The sequence below is a fragment of the Panicum hallii genome, chromosome 3, assembly GCF_002211085.1.
Source record: "Panicum hallii strain FIL2 chromosome 3, PHallii_v3.1, whole genome shotgun sequence".
NCBI lineage: Eukaryota > Viridiplantae > Streptophyta > Magnoliopsida > Poales > Poaceae > Panicum > Panicum hallii.
In genome coordinates this window covers 58,240,689-58,251,652 of record NC_038044.1, presented here as the reverse complement: position 1 = coordinate 58,251,652, position 10,964 = coordinate 58,240,689, and the positions used below count along the sequence as shown (strand labels likewise).

At 44.5% G+C, this 10,964-nt stretch overlaps 2 protein-coding genes across 2 annotated transcripts; one reads left to right on the top strand and one right to left on the bottom strand.

The window, feature by feature from the left end:
* Positions 1 to 2,407: 2,407 nt before the first annotated feature.
* LOC112887525 (F-box protein At3g12350) lies at positions 2,408 to 5,892 on the top strand. The gene is made up of 2 exons (XM_025953714.1): positions 2,408 to 3,254; positions 5,164 to 5,892. Exons 1-2 carry the CDS (start codon positions 2,499 to 2,501, stop codon positions 5,599 to 5,601), a joined length of 1,194 nt encoding a protein of 397 aa, XP_025809499.1. The 5' UTR covers positions 2,408 to 2,498; the 3' UTR covers positions 5,602 to 5,892.
* A 2,074-nt stretch (positions 5,893 to 7,966) lies between these two features.
* On the bottom strand, positions 7,967 to 10,163 carry LOC112883995 (LIM domain-containing protein WLIM1). Its single transcript, XM_025949274.1, has 5 exons — positions 9,761 to 10,163; positions 9,488 to 9,584; positions 9,345 to 9,382; positions 8,809 to 8,892; positions 7,967 to 8,381 (listed from the first exon to the last, which is right to left on the bottom strand). Exons 1-5 carry the CDS (start codon positions 9,899 to 9,901, stop codon positions 8,160 to 8,162), a joined length of 582 nt encoding a protein of 193 aa, XP_025805059.1. The 5' UTR covers positions 9,902 to 10,163; the 3' UTR covers positions 7,967 to 8,159.
* Positions 10,164 to 10,964: the final 801 nt, after the last annotated feature.

The following is a 10,964-nucleotide window of genomic DNA, read 5'->3' as shown; positions in this document are numbered from 1 at the left end:
TGTCAGGGTACAGAGATAGAAGTTTTGTGTGTGGAGAAGTGGACGTGTCTTCCTCTCTATATATGCATCTCTCTCTCTCTCTCTCTCTCTTGGGATCCTTAATTTGAGACCATATACTGATAATATTCCAATTTCAGTAGTTGATCCCTCCACGTAGATGCGAAGATTCCTATGGCTGTGTGTGTGGCCTAGTAGTTGTGTGTGTGTTGATGTGTGAGAGAGAGGGCCGGGGAGAGAAGTGGTTGAAATTGCTTGTCCCATATACTCCCATGTGTGTTCAATAGGGAGGAGAAATATAAAACCTGTCCCATGTGTCCCTTTTCTGTTCTTTTTCAGTACTGTTGTATATGTTTATGACTTTCTTGCAGGATTTGATTTGATTTATTTATGGAGTGCCGGGCATTGACGACGATGCATTCTTGGTTTCTTTTTTGAAAAGCTATTCGTGGTTTCTTTCAAGAAATCATAGAGCAAGATCATCAGATCGAGTTTTCGTTATTGCTGTTGGTCTGTTGCTCGATGACGATGGCGTATCATCTGATCACACTGTTTCTTTGGGGAAAGAAATCATGCGAGGATAGGTGGACGATTAAGCAAGAAAGGTCGGCCGCAGAACACACGCAACGACCAACGAACAAACAAGATAATTAGCATTAGGAGAAGTAGTTACCAAACCTTTTCTTCAGTCGTCAGTTGGTGCCATAGACCAGTCACAGTAGCCAACTTTGTTTATTTATTTGTTCCATTTTAGTTTTTCACCTTGTAGTGTTGGGCTGTCAAAACACCCTGAATCCACAGATCTGATGGATGCTGCACATGCATATGCTCCAGCAAGCATCGATGTGCAGTAAACAGTTCCAGCAACAGGGAGGATGGCATTCTCTGTTCCTCAGAGTACTGTGTAGGCGTGAGCAGGGACATGTTAACTGAGATTGGCAGCAGGTTACATCAGGGTGAAAGGACGAGGAATCAGAATGGTCAAGATCTGCAGATATCAGTGAAAATTCTGTGGTGGAAACTAGTCTGTAGACCCTTCTTGTCCTGCTTCAAGTACAAACTAAAGAGAATCAGCATCAAGCATGTGAGATGAGAACATTCTTTAGTAGTTTAGATGTGTGCTACTGACGAAATTTTTAATTTTGGAATTATTGGTATGCTTTTGTGCAAACCAACCAGCTACGCTAATATATAGATTTACTCCGCGCTACAATTAACTAATTACTTATATTAAATAATGGTTCATCTACAAAAGTTTGGAACCAATGCGTGAGAAGTTCGTCAGAGACAAACACCCTGTTAGGGCCCATCAACCAAAGTTTAGTCATGCAAATCGAGCTGTAGCTCTGTGGTAGGAATGGCCGCTGTGGCTTTATTAACCATCTGGGCTTTCAACAATAAATATACTCCCTCCGTTTCAAGAAGAGTGCATACAATTTTAGTTTTTTTCCAGACAAATTAGTTGTGGTACTTTCATACTCTCATTTGTTTGCCATATGCGGTTAGTTTTAAAACAAAAATCAAATATAACCATTTAATTAGGCAGGTAGTTGAGATCCAATTTCTAGAATTGCATTCTTTGTAGAATTTTTTTTCAAACGTAGAATTGCTTTTTTCATGGGATAAAAGAAGCAGGTGTTACACTTTAAAACCAAACACCCCTGGACGGACATGGTCAGAGAGAGACGCAGCCGAAGGCGAGGTGTACGTCTACGGGTCGCAGAGCCATGAGACCTCGAGGAAGCAGCCACAAGCAGGTGACCAAAAGCGGATTCCCCCATGGCACATGCCGTATAGCGCAGAGCTGCTGCCTTTTTTTTTGGAGAAAACAAAGCTGCTGCCTTGTGGTATACACCAACGACGCGGCGACCGCTTACCGTAGATGCCGTGTACAGGACCTGCACGGCGTCGTATAGCCACGCCAAGGGAGTCGGAGAGATACAGTATTTCATTTTCCGAAATACGAATATACTGTATTTATTTATTTTTTGACAGAAAATATACTGTATTTCTTCCTGAACTGAACATTTTTTTCGTGCAATCTGCGGCTCGGACCCGCCGGGCGAGCCGGAGCCGCCGCCGCCATGAGCACGTGATCCGCTGCCGACCTCGGCCACGCCAGTGCACGCCGGCGGCCGCGCCACGTCACGTGACGCGGAGCGCCGTCCATCATTCCGCCCACACCGGTTACTTCTCCCGACCGGCGAGGAAACGCTGCACGCACGCGCCTCCCTCCGGCGAGACCTGCACACAACCCACTGACGAGCGGGCCACGCCAGCCGTGCCGCCTCACCGGGGCCCACGCGTCGGTGACCCCACAGACCCACCGCGGGGAACGCCTTGTTAACCCGCGGAATCCACGCCCGAATATTCCACCCGCGGAATCCCACACCTCTTGTCTTCTCCCCGCTCCTCTTCCTCCACGCCTCCCCGCTCATCAGGGGCGCTCTCCGGTCACCGCCCATTCCGATTTGCCATCGAGATCTCACGACGCAACATCCATGGGGAGCTCTCCGCTGGCGGCGGCGGGCACGGCGCTGGAGGACCTGCCGGAGGACGCGCTGCTGTGCATCCTCGCGCTCCTCGCGCCGCCCGACGCCGCCGCCGCCGCCTGCGCCTGCCGCCGCCTCGCCGCCGCCGCGTCCTCCCCGGCGCTCCCGCTCGCCCTCGCGCTCCGCCTCGGCCTGCCCGCCTCCCCGGCGCGCCCGGTCCTCCCGGCCCCGCCCAGCCCCGCCGCCGCGCGCAGGCTCCTCCGCTCGCTCCACCGCCTGCGCCGCCTCCTCGGCCTCTGGCGCCGCCTGCCGTCCTCCGGCTCCGCCTCCCCACAGCCCCACCCACCCGCCCCGTCCCTCGCCGCGTTCGAGTGGGCCCCCGCGCGCGCCGCGCTCGCGGCGTCCCTCCTCGCCCCCTCCGCGCGCGGCGGGGTCGCCAGGTCCCCCTTCGTGACGCTCTCCATCGCAGACTCAGGGGACACCGTGGCGGAGCTCGGGGACGTGCCCGTCTGCGTCAACTTCGTCGGCAACAACCACATCGTGGTGGAGCCCGCGGCGGCGGGGGAGGACGACGAGATCGAGGTGGTGAGCGGGTCCCCGCCGGAGGAGATGTACGCGCACTTCGCCAACAGGAGGAGCCCCGGGTCCGGGAGGAGGAGGCGCGGAAAGCACGGGAGGAGGGGAGGTCTGATGGAGGCCGAGCACTTCGTGAGGATCGCGGATGCGGAGCCGACACGGGCGCGGCCGCTTCAGGGCCTGTGGAAGGTGCTTCCTCCTCTCTACGCAGAGCTTGCTCACTTGTCGTTGCGCAATGTCCCAGCAGTGCTGTTTCTGTTGCAAAGTTTGATTGTTCCAGTATCATGCTTGTTAAGTGCTCGCGATGTAGCTGGTCAGAACCGTGAAATGCCATTGCTTGTTCGTGCAATAGTCCATAGATGAGAGGTCCGGGACTGCACAATTTGCACGCCAATTCCCATGAAGATGCCTCATTCACTCTGGGCCGTGAACCTCACACTGTTGGATGGGATCGGTACCTTGCACCCTTGTAAAGATTGAGGAGCAAGGAGCCTTCGTGCTTGACGACTTCACCTTTTTGAGGACCTGTATGTACTTCACATTGATTGGCACACATTACCAGCACAGTTGTTGGACATTGGGCTGAATGCTGAATGCATTAGTTTGAGTCTATATTGAATGGATGCTGCAAAGGAGTCGCATTATCATGGTATAGTTCCATGGAGCCAGAGATGTCCAGTCAGGTTGCATGTCTGCACATTCAGCAGCACATCTGCATTGACCTGCTTAGTGCTTGCCATGCACTTGCTTGTCATGTTTGAAGTTAGTGTTCTTGCTATGCTGAACTACATTTAGAATTTCTCGGATGGTTATTTTTAATTGGCTCAATTGAATACCATTGAGGAGAGCATGATGCAGTTTCTTTAGAGTTGACTATTGGTATTGTTGCTAGCTTGGCCTGTTAATATTTTAGCTGCACTTATATGCTCAAGCAGTCATGGACAGCGTTTAAATATTCTGGGGTTTAATTTTGCCGACTATATTTGCCTGCTGGTGTTCATGTAGACTTTGAATCCTTTACTGTTACTGGAGCTGCTAGTTGTTGTCACAAATTAGGCTAGTCAAATTGCAAGTGTTGTAATTGAGATGGAGTTTTGTTTTGACAGCATGCCAAGTTGCATCTTTCATGGTTGGATGACTGCCATTTCATAAACTATGAACTGGAGTTCTTTAGCCTTATTGTGATTCTCTTGACCCTAACTTGATGTCAACCAGGAAGCATACTAGTTCCCAATCGCAATATGCAAATGGGTACCCAGAACAACCTAGGGATTTGGATATTAGTTTCATTGGATCTTAATACTTCAGAAGCTTGGATAAATCACATTTGGTCTTTCGGAACATTTCTGGACATATAATACCCTCCATGACTGGCTAGTTCCTAATGAGATTTGTATGTGTCAAAATAATCGTGGTTTTCTGGGTTGCTTCTGTCAATGAAAATGTGGGAATTAGCAGTTAATTTTTTACAATATCAATATGTTATCAACTATTTTCTTTTATGAGAATCATTATGGAGGCTGGATAGAATTAGATGTGCCTTTGGCTGCATATTATCAGGGTGAATTAGTTGTGGTTTACGATGACCCTCGTATGGAATCCTACAACATGTTGCGGTTAATGTCATCTTGTTTTCTCAAACACGGTGTCAGATTGTTCAGCTTTTTGCCTCTTGCCTCTTAGATTTGGTGCAACATTTTACCATTTTATAGGATTTGGAAAAGTACAGGCTTATTCGTGCAACTTTGTAGGCGTTGTGATTCTCTAGATGTGAGAACTCAGGGAAAGTTTTACATTATCATTGAAATCTATTAACTTTTTCCTCAATTTTATCTCGTGAATGGTGAATGTCAATGTCCACAATTTTGATTTTGTTAATGTCCATTCTTTTCATTTCTTCAAATAATTAATTTCCTCCTGTTGTACAATTGGTCCTCTGCCATGCACATAGAATGGTGTTAACTTAAGGAAATGATTCTCTGTCCAGTTAGAGGATTACTATCTACATGGTTGCATGATTTATATATCAATGAGTCACCTATTTTTTTAACAGTTGAGCTTTGCCATGCATATTATGTTAACTTCCATGTTCCCCCAGGGTATATGCGAGGATAGGACTCTGGAATTTTACCTTATCGCCTATGATGACATTGGTGGAGTAACCTGTCGTCGATTTAGTGATCCAAGGGGCCAAAACTCTGGCTACTCTCCTGTCTTTTGGACGACAGATACTACATTTCTTGAACCACCATTCTCCGAGCAAGAGCTGGATAATTACAGTAGCCGCTATCACATCCAAGGTGTGACTTCCAACCATGCAGATGCTGAGAACAGGGTTATCTCTCGGATATTGTGCATCAATTCCAGTCATGATGTGGTTGATCCTCAACTATCGACCCCCTTAGATGATGCGAGGAGTGTGGAGGGAAGGATTTGGCTATATGAGGATGGAACCTTCGGGTTTGGATTTGTTGGCACTAATTCAGTGATAGATCTGAGGCATGTCTCCTCAGCTGGTTGTGTTCTTGATACTTAACATCAAATTTGGGTCTGGCTGGCACATAATTTTTGCCAGCGAACCCCTTGTACAGTACTTTTAGGAAAATTCAATAGTTGGTGTTGAGGCATGTTGCCTCCAGTTGTTGTACTCTTGATGACAAGTTGCTGAATACAGGTACCTTCTGGCATGTAATTGCTGCTAGAATACCCATGTATCCTGATACTGAACCAAAACTTGGTCCCTTCTGGCATGTACTTGTTGCCAGAATACCAATGTACATTATCATTTCTTCATTGAATCCCAATAAATTGCAACTGTTACTTCCTCGTGGGAGCTGGTACATCCTTATAGATGACTGCTATGTCCTTGTTGCCAACTTCACAATCCAGTAATAAAGAGATGTTTCTGACTCTCCAACTTTCAAATGTCATTGTCCAGCATAGGAAGTTTGTTAAGTTGTCATTTACTGTTGTCTTCTCTTGAGACTAGAAAAGCATTTGCTGTCTCTTCAGTTCTTTTTGTTGTTTATATGAAGGTTTCTTTATCTTGTATAAATACTTTTCCTACATTGAAACTGTACTGGTAATAGTAGTAGTTCCAGTTCCATAGCTGATTATCTGTATTTGAACATAATTGGTTTACTCACTCGTCTCTGTAAAATAATTGTTGTCGTTGTAGTTGCATCTTCCAAAGATAAGTCAATCATTCAATTTAATTGTCCTGAAAAGCATCTCTTCCTGTGCAATCTTTCTTCAGGTTTCTGGTGTCAAAAATTCCTGGCAGATTGTTGTCTGATCTCTCCATTATTCAAATATGTAGCTTAAGGCCAAATATTTTGCAGCCTTGTCCTGTAACTTTATCTGGTTTTGATCTTGTGGTACAGTGATTTACATATGTTTTGATTTTTCCTGTGTACTTTGTATATGGATGGCACTAACATGTTATTTGTTTCTAATAAGGCCTTTGTATTTCTGCGCTAGGTGGAAATCTGATTTGCAGAAGCTACTATCTGTAGTCATGGAATCTAATGGAAATCTGAATACACTGATCATTGCTTATGACTTCAAATCAGGTGAGCAAATTAAGACCCTTGCTTGTGGAAAACTATTCCTGCAGAAAATGCTATTGCAAATTTGCAATATTGCTGCAGAACATCTGCCAACTTTTGACTTTGCATCAACAGCAATAGATACAGCTGAGGACAGCTCTGGTGCATACATGATACAGGCTTTATCATTTGTCTGCACGATCCACAACAATACAAATGAAGATGTAGAGAACCGCAGGAATAGTTCAAAAAAAGATCTAATATCCATTGGGGTGCTGACTTTAATACATCCTAAAATCAGTTAACCGCAGGATGATGTTATGGTAATTTAAATAGCGAGTTGTACTAAAACATTTATGTTCTATATAAAATTTTGCATGGCTTCCACATTATGCACTGAATCTTCGTTTTCCTCAGTCCTCACAGATATCTACTTGCTGTATTTTTACTGTACTGCATCATTCATTCGTTCTGTACACTGGAGTTATGGTTGTCCCGGAGCATGCTTAATTTTGGTACTATGTATGGCAAATTCCTTACGTTTCTCCCATTATTTTTGTGCACATGCCAAATTAGATGTGCAGTCCAAAGGGCCCTCACAATAATTGTTACTGTCCTGTTTGCAAGAAAACAAACCAAAATGGTTGATGGATGGGACGTTGTCATGTTAGTTGGTCTAAGGGACAGTTAGTGAAGGAAATTGTCAGGATATTCAAGCTGGTGCTGGGGGATCTCAGCAGCTGGGCAGTGACTGTCATGATTCATAAAATAAGTGCCAGCTTGGATCCTCCCAGCTTTATTTTTCTTGGTACAGGTTTATTATCCTCTCTGGGATCCTGAACTATTTGTAAATAATACATCTCTCATATTATCAGAAACAATAAAATGTGATGGTTGTGCCAATTTTGAATTCGTTTAGGCAATTAAACTCAAAAGATGTGCTTGTTGAGTACTCTGTGTGATATTCGGTACCATGCAACGCTCCGAATTGTCATAATGGACTTGTTGACTTGCTTTACACCTGCACGAAAGCTTTTCTCTACCTTCTGGCATAAAATTATATTCGCATTACACCTTGGATCATCTATTTGGTACCGATTATTAATTCAGTTTGGATCTATACCTCTTGCTTTTGATGCAGTGCCAGCTAATCGATGTTTTCTCTCTTTTTTGAAACATTTGCTCATTCAGATTATGCATCCCCCCCAAACCCCCCACACCCTTTTGTTTTGTTGGTCTTGTTAGTTTTCTGTTGTTATGCATCCTTTAGCCAAATATCTTTTAAAAAATAGGGTGGATCAATAATTAACAGCTCTATCCTGTATAGCAGGTGCATCTTCTAAGCAATGGAAATGGTGAAACAAGGTAGAGATTTTGACTCAGATATAACAAGGTTTACATGCAGATACAAGACGATGTATCATTGTTCTCCGAGCGCACATGACCTCCATGGGTAAAACTGAAACCAAACCGTGCCACAGAAAGATATATTGCTCTCGAGCAAATGCAAGGAGATTCATTATTCATCTGTGGAAATGCTCAAAGATTAATACTCTGCTTCTTCGTCCTCCAGCGAGCCAGCCTGTGATGTCTTCTCGTGATCATTCTCGAGCTGGCTGAAGTTCCCCTTCTCCTTGATCAGTTGGATGTGGTGGTGCTTGCAGTAGAGCTTCCCCTCGTGCGCGATGTAGTTCGAAGGGCTGATGGTGCATCCTCCATGGCAGCACTTGAAGCAGCTCTTGTGATACATTGTGTTGTTGACGGTAACCTGAAGGATTAGTGGGTGTGTCGCAATCAGCATATTGTTATTCATGAAAATTAATTCTCAAGAGGTACGATATGCCTGTCACCTTTTCTTATCTTTCAGCAGAAAGTATCAACAATCAAGCTTCCAACATGGAAATGCAGCAAATGCTGTCTTCATGAATAGACTTTCTATTATTTTTTTCAAACACATTTATATAAGTCACGAATGTGAATTCAGCTACTGTTGTCAAGCATCAATAATTGAGCATCCAACTTGGAAAAAATGCAGCAAATGCAGTTTTCATGGATATAACTTTCTACATATTTTTTTTCTCTCAAAAACATTGTATTTGTTTAAATGATGAATGAGAAGTTGGTAACAGATAGTCAAGTAAAGGACACTCAACACTGCAGGCAAATAATTGAGATAGTAGAATATAGAGCCGTACCCTCTCAATTGGATAGACTGTCTTGCTGCATCCAACACATTTCTCTCTGGTGCCAGCAAAGGCACTGGAGACTTTAATAGCATTCTGCCAACATACCCAATCATGATGAGCATCACCAAGTGCCAGTTGTTGATAAAGAACAAAGGATGAATAGTGCCAACTGGATGGTATGAAACATTAAAAACATACAACACTGATGCAACGATCTATTTCAGGGGGGCAAGGTGTTATGAATATTTCCTTCTCCCTATATGTCACTTCTTACTGAGCTAGACTTACACTGTTCAGATCCATGCGTCATTCATCAGGCTTTGAGTGTCTACTTATCTTCACTAGTCACCACCGTGTATTTGTGTGTCCTCGATCTATAGTCACTTCAGATTTGAGGAGTTGCTCTGCATCTATTCTGATGAATGGTTCAAATGCCTACTGTTTTTTATATGTACCTTAATTACTGAAAAACACGGTGCAATTTAACATTTACTCGACATGAATCTACGTACTAAGTAAAGCATGAATCACAGATTGTTGCATACCTCATTCTTTCTTTCTGGCTTGACAACCTTCGGAGTTCCTGAACCATTTGCAGGTAGTGAGGACAGGCTAATCAGGCTCAAGAACCACCGGATCTCTATGTATGTAACGCAAAGGAATCAAGAGAACAGGGTTATCATCATACCTTCGAAGCTCTTGTCCAGACTCCCCGTCCTCTTGAACAGCTGGTCGAAGTGAGGCCTGCAGTAGAGCACCCCCTCGAAGGAGTTGTAGTTCGCAAGCTACAGCAAGAGAGATCGCCACGCACACCGGTAAGTCTCACTGCCTTATTGCACATCCCAGTAGTGATACAAATCTTAAGATAAACTTCTATATTGAGTTTAAATGTAGGGGCTTGAGCTTAAGAGCTCAACTTTGCAAACTGAGTTAGTTCAGTGTGTGGTGGGCTAGGCTGTACCTTGAGGGTGCCCTTGCAGTGGTGGCAGCGGAAGCAGGCCTTGTGGTAGACGCGGTTGTCGGCGGTGAGCTTGTCGACGAGGTACACCGTCTTGTCGCAGGCGGTGCACTTGGTGGTCGTCCCCTGGAAGGAGGTCGCCATTGCCCGGCCTCTTCCCTTCTTCCCCCTGCAACAACACAGTCTCTACCTACAGAGGCAGGGCTCCTAGTGATGCCAGCGCTCCCAGGCTGCTGCTAGTGGCTGCTGGCTGGCTATATGGGAGCTGGGCACGGCGTGGCCGGGTGGTTGGTGGCAGGCGGGCTGCAGCCAGGCATTGACACCGCTGGGCAGGACACAGCTAGTGAATAGGGGAGAGAGGGGGCAGGGAATGTTGGGGGTCTGGCAGATCGGCCGGGTAGGGGTGGATGAGCTGGGGAGGGAGGGGTGCAGGCGGGGGGCCGGTCCGGGCCGGCATGGACGGGAGGAAATGGTGGTGCGGTGGTTGTGGAAAATTTGCGGAGGGGCGAAGCAAATGAGACCGACAGTGACAAAAGGGTGCGAGAAAACAGTTTGAGTCAATAATTGGAGAGAGAGAGAGAGAGATAGCTAGAGAGAGTAAGAGATGATTTTTTTTGAAAAAATTCAGTTTACATCCTTAATCTACCGTAAAAGTTTGATTTTCAACTTTAAACTACAACACCGGATAAAACAGACCATCCAATTATTGAAACCGGACAAATTTGGCTCTTAGGGTAGTTTCGAAGGTGGTTTATATTTTTTAAAAAAATTAAAAATCCTAATTAGATCTAAAAATTAAAAGTAGTTCATTTTAAATCAGAAAAATATGTAACTAGTACCAAAATTTTTCTAAAAATATAAGCTATCTATTATTTCTCTATTTGAATCTTATTTATTCAAAAATAATAGACATAACTAAAATCAACCAAATACTACGAACATAAAAATTAGATCAGAATAACTGACAAGTACAGTGCCAATAGATAGATTATATTTTTAGAAAAAAATTTATACTCATTTTGTATTTTTCTAGATTTGAAATGAATTACTTATGAATCTTTTAGTTTAAATTTAAATATTTTTAATTTTTATAAAATAGAAAACCACATTCGAAACCACTTTAAGGACCAAATTTGCAAGGTTTCGACAGTTGGATGGCGTCTCTTATCCAGTTTTCGGTTTTCGATTTTCTGTTTTCGGTTTTAAG